This window comes from Chelonia mydas, chromosome 7, assembly GCF_015237465.2.
Source record: "Chelonia mydas isolate rCheMyd1 chromosome 7, rCheMyd1.pri.v2, whole genome shotgun sequence".
Taxonomy (NCBI): Eukaryota; Metazoa; Chordata; order Testudines; family Cheloniidae; genus Chelonia; species Chelonia mydas.
The window spans coordinates 24,428,573-24,444,106 of NC_057853.1; the positions used below are offsets into that span (position 1 = coordinate 24,428,573).

Consider the following 15,534-nt stretch of genomic DNA (forward strand, 5'->3'; position numbering starts at 1 on the left):
GGGGAAGTCGGCGCCTATGCATTGGGCTAAGAGTTGGTGTCAAGGCTAGGATTGTGATACAGGTCTTTGACACTGTTATGCATTTGATTCACACAAGCTGAAGGGTGGGCAGTAGGTCCTGGCAGTTAGGATGAAGAATTCCGCTTCTTAAAATGTGGCTAGTAAAGGAGGTAAGGCATGGGACTAGAGGGGAAGCACACCCACCCCCACTGCAAGTTAGGCATCAAACCCCTCACCTGCCGGAGTATTGGGGGAAGGAGTGTGGATTTGCAAGGATTCTCGAGCAATGTTCGAAGACTCTGATAATTCCTTGGTAGTAGCATGCCCAGGATCTCAACCCTGGCAGGCCCCTAAATAAGAAGGCTCACATAAGGCTTCTTTAGGGGAGTTGGACATACTTTAGAGAGATTGAGAGGCTCTGCATTTCAATTTCTAGGGAGGTTTGTAGAGGCTGTCTTCTGCTTGCCTCTCCTTGTGCTGATGCCCGGATGGGTTGCCTCTAGTTACTGTCTGATACCTTGTCTAAAGTGTTAAAGTTGCAGCCATAAGTCCAAAAATTAAACATGTCTGTGTCTACCCTAACTGGCCCACTGGTATTTGAGAACTCTACTGCAGTTACAGCTGTAAAAGTGAAAGGACAATCAAACCCAGAATCTTGCATTCTACCAAGCGTAATTATGAGTCTGGGAAATCAATCATGCTTTTTTTCCAGCCAACCAATCATGAAGATGGACAAGTGTTTTTGAGGGTTTTTTGGTGGGTTTCCCACCCTCCGCCCCTGGCAAACTTTCACAAGTAACTTAGGAATATATTAGGAATTATTTCTCTCACTGAGGTTTAAATAGTGTGCTGAAGTTCAAGTTTTGTTTTGTTTTCACTGAGTGACAAAAAAACTTCTTGCCATATTTTTTCTCTGCATTTTTATGGTATCTTCACCAAGTCACACACTAATTTGCAATTTCTTTTTCAGACAGAAAAAGAATACATTTTACTTCTGTATACATGTTTCTAACCTTTATAATATTTAACCTTTAACATTGCTCGTCCTTGATTAACCATCAAGATTAACCACCAGATTAACCACCTACCATACCTTCCTCCCCCCCACTTTTTTTTGTTTACTTAGTAGTGGATCTAAAATTAATCTGGAAGAATATACACAGTGTAAAGTGCTTCTATAATTTCTTTAAACTGCTGATGCAGTGTTATACTGAGCTTCTCTAGTTCAAGTCTTTGCCTTTCAGCTTTTTAATGACATAATTGTTCATCTTTACCTTTGGATTGACAGATTAATAGACTGTTCCTGAATGAATCAGCCGCTGGAAGCCCTAGAACAAGGACCTAAATCATCATTGGTATATCACAATAGTGTAGGAAACATCTTACTTGCAGGATCCAACTCTATATTCTGCTCTTCCAATTCAGTAGAGTTGGATCTTGTAGAATATCAAGCAACAATTTCTGCACTTTTTCAGATGAGTGAAAATCCTGTAACCTAATTATTGAAAATATTTTCATTTTAAAATAATTCTGTTTTTCTTACTTCATTGCATTCCATTACTTGTTTCCTACCGTTTTTCTTCAAGTTTAGTCATGAGTCAGATAAATGAATCCTGCTTGGTAACCATGAATCTCATTAGCAGTACTGAGATGCAGCTTTTACATATATCACAATTAGAATGAGTAATACTTAGCATTCAAAACTGAAAAATTAAATTCAACTAGCTAGTCTTATATAGGACCAAGTTATTAGAAATAGTGTCCAGCTTCTTAGTAGCTAGATTCTAGCAAGCCTACGCTCCCTAGAGTTCATAACTCCACTTATTCACCTCTCTTCAGCGAGTGACAGTTGATTTCACCCACAAAGCACACACCTCATTCATTATCAAGAGCCTCACCCATTTCCCTCCCCCACTTTTTCTAAAACTTGTTTCCTAATAGGCATATGAGGAACCTTGATGTTCTCTTCACTTCCCCTTCGAAGTTTTTCCTTGCACATTTAACACTAGAAACATTAAGCTCTAACAGCTGAAACTTCATTTTAAATATTCCCATAAATACTAATGGTGACTAATTCTAAGAGTGAAAATCCCTAAAAAACTCTTTTCTGGCAGAAAAAAAAGGGGCTTTTCACAACTTCAGCAGAATTCTCTCTTTTCTTAAATATTTACTAATGTGCATTTAGTTTAAATTCACTTGTCAGTACAAGCATTTGCAGACAGTTTCATCAACTCTTTGAATATGCTACAATTTAGGAAATATTTAAGGACTTTCCTAATCATCATCCAGGTTGTTTTTTTTTTTTCCTTCTAAATACACACACCGAGCATAGAATACATTTCTTGCCCAGTTTTCACGAGTTACTCTCCTAAGGGAGATAATATCAAGAAGAAAAGGAGTACTTGTGGCACCTTAGAGACTAACCAATTTATTTGAGCATAAGCTTTCGTGAGCTACAGCTCTGTAGCTCACGAAAGCTTATGCTCAAATAAATTGGTTAGTCTCTAAGGTACCACAAGTTCTCCTTTTCTTTTTGCGAATACAGACTAACATGGCTGTTACTCTGAAATATCAAGAAGAGACACTATAGTAAACATCTAAGAGAAACAACAGTTATCAGACACTGCAGTATGTTTTCATTAGCTTTTGTGGTATAGCTGCACCAGGCCTGTGACCCAACATAACCGACTCCTTGGGTTAGGTACTTGTCATTTTACTACTTGTTCCAGCAGGAATTAAGTGGAGTCAATGATCATTGCCACCTGTGCTATTTCTTCTTTTTAAAACTCGATTTGCTGGGAGTGATTTACAAATATTTTGCCCCACCCTCACAGCAGGAGCTGCACCCAATGAGTCAAGGACTCAGAGGGAATCTTAACAGGAAATATATTTGAGTCTGCAATGCCTGGGGATAATCAACAGTGAGGAGGAAGGGTAAAGTATAATCTTTTTCACTGTAAAATAAAAGATGACCTAACCCTGGATCAGAAGCAAAAGTTGAGTAATTTATTTCTTCCATGTTTAAGGTGATTTATACATATTCACCTTTTGTTCAATAAGTGGATTTTAGCAAGGTTTTTGCCAGTACATCAAATAAACCAAGAATTCTGACAAGCTACCTTTTAATATTTTCCCTGAAAAGGTTAACAAGTGATATATCTTTTTTTAAATTTAGATTAATCTATTAGAATTTTACATAATATATACCAGTGGTGAAAACAATTGTTCAAAGCAATGCTTAATCTGAAAAATATATTTGCATTTTATAGTCATTAGTAATAAATGGATGAGCAAGGCCCATATTACAGAATTCTAGTATTCAAAATATTTCTAAACAAATCTAGTTTGTTCCATAGCATAAGAGTTACTCTCTATTAAAAGCATGTTTGTTTTAATATAAATTAGAGGTTTGTTAATTCCTCCTGTACCAATCCAGACAACAGGATTTATTCCAGTAGCCAGACAGACAACAAAAAAGCTAGATAATTAATCCATAAAAAGTCTGTGGTTCCTAGACACTTCAGCCATCTGTATCAGGTATGAAATAACAAAAAACAAAACAAAACACTTTTTGCTGGTATTTGTAAATGTTTAAAATTTTGAACATGAATGTATTTAGAAAAAAGAAGCAGTATACATGTTGCATTTCTACTCAGAGTTGTTAACAATACATACAACATTCATTTTTTCTTGCATCTGCAGATTAAGCACACTTCAAAGTGGCATAGAAAGTGGAAAACTACAAAACCTGTTTAGAAATAAGAATTATTAACAGATACCTTTATGGTTAATTATAGCTTTAAGAATAAATGCTGCTAACATGTTAAGGTTGCAACAATTTTTTCTTCCATGTAACTGTAAATTTCCAGCACCCTTAAGCATTTGTATAAATGCAGCATCCTTAAGCATGGGGTTTTTTTGGTTGTTGTTTTTTTTGGTTCACATAGCTCCTTAAACATTAGAAAACAGTAATACTAAACGTACTAAAACATTGTAAGCAAAGCAGTATCTACGTCAACTATTTCTGCCTTTCAGAAGCTGTCCCACAATGCCTCACACTGACAGTTAAATCGGTACAAGCGCTCCTGATGAAGACGTGCACCACAGACACAAGGAATGCAATGTGGACATGCAAAAGCGATTTAATTACTGTGGTGGCTGCATGTCGATGTAATTTGGGTCGACTCAATTTTGTAGTGTAGATTTGTCCTCAGTGTTTTAAAAACCAATCTAAAGTGTATCCCTAAAATAACAGATTGTAAGCTATTTGGGGAAAGGTCTGTCTTTTTATTCTGTGTTTATACACTGTCTAGCATGGTGGGGTCCTGGTCCAGGACTAGAGCTCCTATGCAGGATGGTAATACAAATACTAGTAATAAGTAATAGAGACGTATAGGATATTCCAAGTGTTTCTTAAAGCACAGACAATTTTATTTACTGTATTTAAACTGAAATTTCTCGATTACTTCGTTTACCTTTCATTGCCACTAAATACTGGAGCTCAGATAGTTAGCAAATCAGAACACATGCAGAGGTAGAGACAGGCTCAGAACACACTGAATTATAAACACAACTACAATTTATTTTTAGATAATAAAGCATGTCTCATACCAAAACACAATTTAAAAATGACTTAAACTTAGAACAAACATTAAAAATCTCACATGTTTTTTCCTAAATAATTATTTTGAACCATGCTGTAAAATGGCCTGGTATATTTTTGCATAAACTACAGAATCCAAAAAACACATCAAGTGTACACGGATACATTTTTTTAGTTGAAATGGAATAGTATGCAAGTGAACAGAAGTAGTTCTGTATGTGTAGTTAAAATGCAAAACAGCAGCAACTATCAAACCCAATTTTTTAATTTGTAAAGATTTGTATCTTAATCTGCTAAAGTGGGATTTAAAACAGGTTAAGTTTACTACATGATAGTCTCCATGGAGTGTGATAGTCCAAATCTGACCCAAAATATATTATTCAGTCCATGTTCAAATGATTAAAATACAGTCAAAGAATCTGCATTCCTTATTTCTTATTGAATTTAGCCATGATTTCATTTTAGAAATACCATAAAACTTAATTCTAACATCCTTCATTGGAGATCAATTACTCTGGTGCACAAGCAGTTCCATAAATAATTTTTTTGATTTGACAAAATTCCTGTTCTTCTGTAAAAAGGCATATTACAAATGCTGCTTGTGAATCTCTTAGTGATAAATCTATTTCCCATATTAACCCTACTTTTACACACAACTAAGCCAAGTAAAATAAAGTGAAATGAAATATACATTATTAAACAAGATATGTAGACAACTAACTGAGTAAATTAAGCATTTTTTTCAATTAAAAATCCCATTACCTTCATATGGTAACTTTGATCTTAGATTACCATTTTTCTTGAGACCCTCCCTAACAAGAAGCAGCAACTCTGCTCTTCAAGCACCTAACCTTAATGGCAGACGTGTTTTTAAAATGAGGAAGTGACAGTGCAGATTGTTTGTGTGTTTAAGCAGCTGTGCAATCTAGAATGTGCAATCATAACTAATTATTTTAAAATCTTCATTATTCCTCTCAACACCACTTCACCTCCTTCAGAGTAGCAGCCGTGTTAGTCTGTATCCGTAAAAAGAAAAGGAGTACTTGTGGCACCTTAGACAGTAACAAAACACCATCCTAGCCACTATGGATGTAGAAGCCCTCTACACCAACATTCCACACAAAGATGGACTACAAGCCGTCAGGAATAGTATCCCTGATAATGTCACGGAAAACCTGGAGGCTGAACTTTGTGACTTTGTCCTCACCCATAACTATTTCACATTTGGGGACAATGTATACCTTCAAATCAGCGGCACTGCTATGGGTACCCGCATGGCTCCACAGTATGCCAATATTTTTATGGCGGACTTAGAACAACGCTTCCTCAGCTCTCGTCCCCTAACGCCCCTACTCTACTTGCGCTACATTGAGGACATCATCATCATCTGGACCCATGGAAAAGAAGCCCCTGAGGAATTCCATCATGATTTCAACAATTTCCATCCCACCATCAACCTCAGCCTGGACCAGTCCACACAAGAGATCCATTTCCTGGACACTGCGGTGCTAATAAGCGATGGTCACATAAACACCACCCTATACCGGAAACCTACTGACGGCTATGCCTACCTACATGCCTCCAGCTTTCATCCAGCTCACACCACATGATCCTTTGTCTACAGCCAAGCTCTACGATACAACCGCATTTGCTCCAACCCCTCAGACAGAGAAAAACACCTACAAGATCTCTATCAACCATTCTTACAACTACAATACCCACCTGCTGAAGTGAAGAAACAGATTGACAGAGCCAGAAGAGTACCCAGAAGTCACCTACGACAGGACAGGCCCAACAAAGAAAATAACAGAACGCCACTAGCCGTCACCTTCAGCCCCCAACTAAAACCTCTCCAACGCATCATCAAGGATCTACAACCTATCCTGAAGGACTACCCATCACTCTCACAGATCTTGGGAGACAGGCCAGTCCTTGCTTACAGACAGCCCCCCAACCTGAAGCAAATACTCACCAGCAACCACACAACAGAACCACTCACCCAGGAACCTATCCTTGCAACAAAGCCCATTGCCAACTGTGTCCACATATCTATTCAGGGGACACCATCATAAGGCCTAATCGCATCAGCCACAATATCAGAGGCTCGTTCACCTGCACATCTACCAATGTGATATATGCCATCATGTTCCAGCAGTGTCCCTCTGCCATGTACACTGGCCAAACTGGACAGTCTCTATGTAAAAGAATAAATGGACACAAATCAGACGTCAAGAATTATAACATTCAAAAACCAATCGGAGGACACTTCAATCTCTCTGGTTACTCGATTTTACAGACCTAAAAGTGGCAATATTACAACAAAAAGACTTCAAAAACAGACTCCAGCAAGCGACTGCTGAATTGAAATTAATTTGCTAACTGGATACAATTAACTTAGGCTTGAATAAAGACTGGGAGTGGATGTGTCATTACACAAAAGTAAAACTATTTCCCCTTGTTTATTTCCCCTCCTACTGTTCTTGTAAACTGCTGGAAATGGCCCACCTTGATCATCACTTCAAAAGGTCCCCCCCTGCCCTGCTCTCCTGCTGAACAAAGCTCACCTTTCCTGATCACTCTTGTTACAGTCTATATGGTAACACCCATTGTTTCATGTTCTCTGTGTATGTAAAATCTCCCCACTATATTTTCCACTGTATGCATTCGATGAAGTGAGCTGTAGCTCACAAAAGCTTATGCACTAATACATTTGTTAGTCTCTAAGGTGCCACAAGTCCTCCTTTTCTTTTCACCTCCTTTAACATTGTCCACTTGCCTCCACCTGGTCAATTACAGTGCAGGGTATCTATATTGCTCAGTACCCTCCACTCCCAACTCAGTTGTTGATAATCACCACTCCAGAATCCTTTGACACTCTCCCCACAACAAAAACACCTCTTTTCAACTCTCCAATCTGGCTCATATCCCAACATCTGCTCTCCCTCCACTCCAGTAACGCGCTTAACGCCTTTGGAAAAAGAGAAGGATGTGTGGTCACAGGGTTTCTACAGCTTTGTTCTATCATCTGGCAAGGATGATGATAGAACAAAACCGTAGTAGCCCTATGACCACACGTCCTTCTCTTTTTCCAAAGGCGTTAAGCGCATTACTAGAGTGGAGGGAGCAGATGTTGGGATATGTTCACATTGACAACCTCATTTGATTTGCTACCTTTGACACCCTATGGGACAGGGGCGTGTGCACAGGAATGAAAACATGGCTGCTTTTGGAGGGGCAGTTTCTGTGCCCCCTGCTGCTCCTCCCATCCCCTGGAGGCCGGAGGAACTCACTCTCCCCCAGCAGCTGGAGGAGATAGTTCTCCCCACTGCGGCCCTGCAGCCAACAGAGCTTGCTCTCCCGTCAGCTGGATCTCCCAGCCTGGCCCAGGAGGAGTTCTATGCTCCCACTGATTGGGGGGCCCGTGCCCCTGCTTGCCCCCCTTGCACACACCCCTGCTCTGCGATGATTTGGAGAATCTTTCTGCCTAATTTATTAATTCTGTGTCAGATTATCAACTCTTAGTATGTATCCTTACCAAGCTGCAAACTCCGTGTTGAATGGGAGCTAGATGTCTTCTGGTTTTTTTTGCCTTCATGTTGGACTGGAATTCCAAAGGTGAGTGGCAAAGGGCTAACAAAAGAGGGTCACTGAATTAAGTGCTAGTCCACTGAAATATAGTCACTAGACAAAAGCTTTACTCCTGCCCAGAGGAACTGGTTTAGCAGTGAAGTGGTCACCTAGCAACAAGGTCACCTGTTTGGGGCGGACCAGGAGATCACCTGAGGTTCTGGAAGGTTTAACGAGGAGGACAGGAGCTAATCTTTTAGCCCTCATCAGCCATTTTCACCAGCTCAAACTAAGGGTATGTCTACACTGCAATTAGACACCTGTGGCTGACCTGCACCAGCTGACTCAGGCTTGCCAGCTGACTCAGGCTGTAATTGCCACGTAGACAATTTGGCTCAGGCTGCAGCTTGAGAGGAACCCTTTCGTCCTGAACACAGATGGACTGCCCAGGACTCCTAAGGAAAGGGTGAGGTAATGAGGGGCACTGCACTTAGCTTGTTTGTTGTTTTCTAAATGATCTGTACTTTGTATCTTTTGTGATTAAAGAGTAATAATGTGTTAGACTTCTGCGCAAAGTGTGTGTTACCTGTATAGCTTTTTGGGTGGGTGGGGTTATTAATTTCATTTTTCCAGGTTCATTTTGTAGCCATTTAAGTTTTATTTAACTGTCCAAATATTAGGGTGCTTTGAGGCTCTTTTTTTACATACTGAAATGAGTAATGTTTAGTATATACTGTCCTGAGTAGTCTTTGCAATGTTCCCTAATGACCTTTAACAGAGTTCTGTTTCAAACAGCATTATGTTAAAGTGTACTAGGGAACCTTTAACACTTACCATTAGGATCTACACAGACCAATTAATGGGCAATATGTTAGTGTTTTAGAAATCACACCCCTATAGTCCACATTACTTATCAGTGTAGACAAGCCCTTAGACAAGTAACCATTTCTGGTATTTTTCCGGTATTTATCCAATAAACACCAACTTCTCTCTTTTTTCTACCAGCGTTTTATTGATTAAAACCTAAAATCAGAAGCCCATAGTATATGCTACAGTTACCATGTGCCCTCTTCCCCCACCCATTTGAGGTAAGCCAGAAGGCTCACACTTTTGGGTAGATTTCAGAGTAGCAGGCATGTTGGTCTGCATTCGCAAAAAGAAAAGGAGTACTAGTGGCACCTTAGAGACTAACCAATTTATTTGAGCATAAGCTTTCGTGAGCTACAGCTCACTTCATCGGATGCATCCGATGAAGAACACTCTGGAGAAGCATCTCAGTTGTAAAGGGCCACAGCCTGCACCACACACCCATTGATGAGGCCCAAGCTTAGCCCGCAGCTGTGCTCCTAGGTCCTGCCAGCACCTCTGGGAGTGCGAGGGGCAGGGGAGGAAGAGGCACTGGCAGCAGGCTGGTGGCCACTCCCTGCTGCTTGTTGCCTCTGGAGTGTGGGTAGTGCACACCTGGGTAGAGGCAGCCAAGGGCTGGGGCTTGTCGTGCCAAGGGTGCGGGGTAGGCCCGCCCAGCTCAGCCCAAAGGCAAGAAACAGGAATAGGGCAGGGAGCTCCTTGCAAACCAAGCAGTGCCACCAGTATTAAATCTTAAAGGCACAGCTGGAAGGCACTGACTGCAGAGTATATAAAAGAGCACAGGGGTAGTATTGGAAGAACATTTCCCTAAGTGATCAGCCTCTTTGGTTCCTTTGAAAGTTTTACCCATAGTTCTTATGCTGTATTTAGATGTGATCACACAAGGAAGTGTGTTGAGAAGTTTAATGTAACATGTTATTGGCCTTGCAGTACAAGCACATCTGAGGGCAGTTTCACTGGCCTCTGAAGTGATTTCAAGTACTGTACGACTAAGCAAAATGGCAAGCAGTAAGAAGAACAAACATGTCATACTTTCAATTGACATAAATATTAAAAAAACCTCAACGATGGTGTTCGCCTCAGCAACATAGCAGCAGAATATGGTATCAGGAAATCAACCATCGGCGACATTCAGAAAATCCAGGAAAAAATAAAGCAATTTGCAAAAGAAGCCAAAGACAATGGAGCAGTTAAAAGCAGGTATATTATATGCAAAGCTGCTGCTGCTGATTTTGATAAGGCAGTGCACCTGTGGTTTGCACAAGAGAGATCTAAAGGCACTCCTATAAGCGGTGTGATGGAAAAAAAAGGGAAAGTTACTCTGAGAAACGTATCCAGACAAAGGTGAGGACCTTTTAAAAGCAAGCACAGGGTGGCTCTGTCGGTTTAAAAAAAAAAAAATAATAATAATAAAATAAAATAAAAAAATTGGCATGGGATACAGCAGTTGGGGATAGAAGGAGTGTCTCTGACAGCTGACTTGAGTGCCACTGGTGAATTTTAAAACACTTTCAAATCATGTGTTGAATAAGCATGAACTTACCCGGAACCAAATGTTTAACTGCAATGAGATGGGCCTGTACTGGCGCCTGCTTCCAAACAAGACTCTGGCAGACAGATCAGAAAAACAGGTGAAGAATTTCAAATCCAGTTAAGATAAGGTCACCCTGATGGCCACTGCTAAAGAAAGTGGGGATTTCAGTCTCCCACTGGTGTTCATTCACAAAAGTGTGAAACCTTGCTCCTTTGCAAACATCACTACGTCAACTCTACTTACTACAGCCAGTGCAGTGCTTGGATAGATACAGGTATTTTCTCCAACTGTGTTTTTTTTTTTTTTTTTTAAAAACACTTTGTTCCACTTGGGAAAGACTACCTTATGTCAAAATCTTTACTGATCTGAGCTGTGTTACTGATGGATAATGTGCCATCTCACCCTGCCACTGAAAATCTATGAGAATGAGGTGTTCTGGAAAACATGAAATGGCAACAAAAGTGAAAATTCTTACGGCGATTACTGGGATCAATGCAATTTGAATCGTACACAGATTTTTGTAAACAGCTGACAATCAAGATGCTGTCTATATATGTGTTGAGTCCAGGAGTGAGACTGGCTCTCAGTCTTTGAAACATTTGTGGAATACACTTTGGCCATGTATTGATAACACTGAACCAGATAATCCAGAAAACCATGATAGAAATAAATCAACTCAATTTCTCTGAAGAGCGACAGCTTTTGGATATCACCACGAAGGAACAGAAGGAATGGTTACAAGCGGATAAACATGAGAATGGACCCTCTATTCTTAGCAACCATAAGATAATTGAACTGGTACAAGAAACAGCACAACCAGACAGTGACAAGGAGGGCGAGAATGCCAGGAAGATCCCAAAAAGAAAAGGAGTACTTGTGGCACCTTAGAGACTAACCAATTTATTTGAGCATAAGCTTTCATGAGCTACAGCTCACTTCATCGGATGCATACTGTGGAAAGTATAGAAGACGTTTTTATACACACAAACCATGAAAAAATGGGTGTTTACCACTACAAAAAGGTTTTCTCTCCCCCCACCCCACTCTCCTGTTGGTAATAGCTTATCTAAAGTGATCACTCTCCTTACAATGTGTATGATAATCAAGGTGGGCCATTTCCAGCACAAATCCAGGTTTTCTCCCCCCCCCGAAACACACACACAAACCCACTCTCCTGTTGGTAATAGCTTATCTAAAGTGATCACTCTCCTTACAATGACAGGTTTCAGAGTAACAGCCGTGTTAGTCTGTATTCGCAAAAAGAAAAGGAGTACTTGTGGCACCTTAGAGACTAACCAATTTATTTGAGCGTGAGCTTTCGTGAGCTACAGCTCACTTCATCGGATGCATACTGTGGAAACTGCAGAAGACATTATATACACACAGAGACCATGAAATAAGGGGTGGGAGGAGGTATTGTTTCATGGTCTCTGTGTGTATATAATGTCTTCTGCAGTTTCCACAGTATGCATCCGATGAAGTGAGCTGTAGCTCACGAAAGCTCACGCTCAAATAAATTGGTTAGTCTCTAAGGTGCCACAAGTACTCCTTTTCTTTCTCCTTACAATGTGTATGATAATCAAGGTGGGCCATTTCCAGCATAAATCCAGGGTTTAACAAGAACGTCTGAGGAAGGAGGCGGGGGGGGGGGTTAGGAAAAAAACAAGGGGGAATAGGAAATAGGAATAGGAAAGATCCCACACACACAAGCAGAAGAGTGCTTTGTTGCCTGTCTTCAATGGCTTGAACAGCCTGAAGCTACACCAATTAACCTAATGATGCTTCAAGACCTACACACCTTGGCAGCAAAAAAGTGCGTTAGCAACCTCAAGCAAAGTACCATTAAAGATTTTTTTTCAAGTCTACATAGTTTATCCTGTAGTACTTAAGCAGGGAAGTTAAGTTTGGATAATTTTTTTTTTAAATTGTCATTATAAAAAGACTAGTGCCAGTATGTTTTGCTGCAGCATTTTTTTTAAAGTGCTATTTGAATGGACATTTAAATCAGTGGGTTTTTGTGTTGGCTTCCCCTGCGCCCACCCTCTCCTCTCCCATGCATAACAAAACACTAAAAAAAAAAAAAAAAAGGCAGCAAGAGAAATTACTTAAAATTAAAATATAGTACTGTAAAGTAACTGTATAGTAAACTACTAAAAAAATAAAGGGACAGTTTAAAATAAAAGATTTGACAAGGTAAGGAAACTGTTTCTGTACTTGTTTCATTTACATTAAGATGGTGTAAAGCAGCATTTTTCTTCTTCGTAATGAAGTTTCAAAGCTGTATTAAGTCAATGTTCGGTTGTAAACTTTTGAAAGAACTACCATAACATTGTGTTCAGTTATGAACATTTCAGGGTTATGAACCAACTCCACTTCCGAGGTGTTCATATCTTTGAGGTTCTACTGTATATCCTTTGTCCTCCCTTATTTTTTTCAAACCCTCTGAGTTCTCTTATCCACTCACACTGTTTCAACTACCATCTTTACGCAGCTGAACTGCAAATTTATCACTCCACTCCTGACTTCTTGCCCTCTGTCAAAACCTGCATCTCCCACCTACATGCATCACCGTCAGCTTAAACTTTACATGATCAAAGCTGAACTCCTGATTTTTTTCCCCCCTCATACTCTCTACATTCCACCATTCTTGGTCACTGCTGACAGCACCACCATGCTCCCAAGTCCTTTATGCTTACAAGATCTACAAATTATAGCCAAGTTATTAAGAAAAGATAGGAAGGAGTTCTTACTGCACCAGAACTTAAACCACCCAAACACATTCAATAAGGGAAAGATAGGAGCCTCACTCCATCACCCTAAGTCACACCACATTGTATATAGGTTGCACATATATGCATAACATAGTACAGATGACTAACTGGGACAGAAAATCTCAGACCATTTACTTGGTAAATTTAAAGCAAACAGGGTTCATTTCAGGATGCAGGATCATATACAGTGCTTGTAATCCTCCTTATCTAACATCAGGAGAGTTTATCACCACCTTTTTGTCTCAGGGAAACATGATGTCCCATCAGCAAATCACAAATAACACTACTAGTGAGAAGTGCTATTAGAATTAGAGATCATGTCTAACCGAGAGAGAGAGAGAGGGGGACTGTAAAGGAAGAAGTAGTGAAAAAGTACAATAGAAAGTTAATTTCTTCCCACTCACTACCACAGTCCCAGCTTCCTTGGAAACAAACTTGAGAACATGAGTTGTAAACTATCCAAAATAATAAAAATAAGAACAAAATCGGTCTGAGTTTTCACACAAATTCAGCACATTTCATTGCTCATGGTTCATGTCAACGTTTTATCAAAAAATGGTAGTATGCCACTGTTACGAAGATTAAAAACGGTAAAAAAAAGTTAGACCACCACTATGCTCCAAGGATAATTTTTTAAAAATATTTTGCCTTTTGATTCATCCTTCTCCCAGCACTTCTGAGACCTGAATTTCTTGCTTTGGGAGTAAGAGGTGTATTCCCCCTTTCTGACCCCTTCGCCGCCTCTTTTGTCCTCTCTTGTGGCATGACCTTTTTTCTACTCCCTTTTGCCTTTCTCCCACTCTCTCAGCTTTTAAAAAAATACTCCATTTTAGACAGACTATGAAAATGGGAGTTTCAATTCAGCTATGTAAAAAAAAAAAAAAAACCCAAACGTCCATCACTAAAAATTACAATATTAGCAGAGACATTTGAGGCTGTCAGATACCATACATGTCAACCATTAAATAAAATTCTCCTTCATCCTCCCTAACCAATAACTTATAGCCATCTGTATTTCAGGACTATGTTTTTAGTTTACAGGACAAATCTACCTTCCTTTCCAGAAAGATTGGAAAGGGGAATGCTTTTTAAAATCACTTGATATAACAAATATGGCAAAATAAATAATCCAGTCAGTTTCCCCTTGCAGCAGCAGCTCTATATCATCCTATTCAGTTCACAAGCAATTTTATACACAACCACTTCAGGAAATTATTTTTTCTTGATAATTTAGCGGTTTCCTTCTACTAGATTTTTTTTTATTTCATTGTGGGTTTGTTGATTTTTGTTGGGGAGGGGGGCAAAATGAAGCTACGAAACCCACCTTTCGCTTAAACTAGTTTAAAGCCACCCTAGCCCAGCCAGACTTTAATTAATTGTTTCCCTAACTGCATTTTTGAATTCTGTGTCTTAAAATTAATGTGTCTCAAATGCAGTTATTTTCTTTCAAAAGAAAAAAGTTTTAAATGTATTAAGTGGAGTGAACAAGGAATGTGTATTTACACTGAAAAATTTACTTGAAATATACAAGATAGAGCCCATATCTCAAAACATGACATTTGGCATGTAAATAGCCCCTGTAATGGGAGCTTTTTTGAGTGTTAAATATTGGAAAAATTAGACCTGCGTATATACAGAAGAATGTTCAGTTACAGCTAACAAGTTGTTCAACGCATAGTTAAATGCCTTAAACCCCGACATGATATAAAAACCCTCACTCTGCCCCCTTCTTTCCTCAAAAGCCATAGGCCTACTAAATTAAGCACAGCAAAGAGAGTAAACAGATCTACTTTCATTCTCACCTATACTACTGATTGGTCTTAGTACAGCTCTGCACTTACACAACAACATTTTACAGAGACTCATTAAGTCTCACTATACCCCCAAGAAATAGGTAAACATTATCCCTATTTTGCAGATTTGGAAACTGAGGTTCATAGTTACTTTAGTAGCTTTCCCAAATTCACTCTGCAAATTAGCGTAAAAGCTGAATTAGAACCCAGGTTTTTAAGACTAATCCACTCGTCTACACGGTGCCTCCAAGGCAAATCACATAGCTTTTCTATGCTAGAGTTTTATCCGTCTTATGGAGAGAGTATGGTACAGAAGAGGCCAGGACAATTAGGGTTTGTACAGTATATGCCGTTTATATTTTGAAAGCAAATATTAACTCTTGCAGTTTGAAGAAACAG

General features: G+C 39.5%; 1 protein-coding gene across 32 annotated transcripts in view; it reads right to left on the minus strand.

Moving 5' to 3' along the window:
• LOC102929319 (sarcolemma associated protein) overlaps nt 1-15,534 on the minus strand; it is a 165,186-nt gene that overhangs the window by 125,758 nt on the left and 23,894 nt on the right. The window contains exon 1 of one of the 32 annotated variants that reach the window (XM_037905706.2): nt 5,366-5,387. The exons of the other annotated variants lie outside the window; for them this stretch is intronic. Coding sequence (XP_037761634.1) covers nt 5,366-5,371 — 6 coding nt within the window. The 5' untranslated portion in view covers nt 5,372-5,387. Of the gene's footprint in view, nt 1-5,365; nt 5,388-15,534 lie in introns of those variants that run through there. 32 annotated transcript variants of the gene reach the window in all.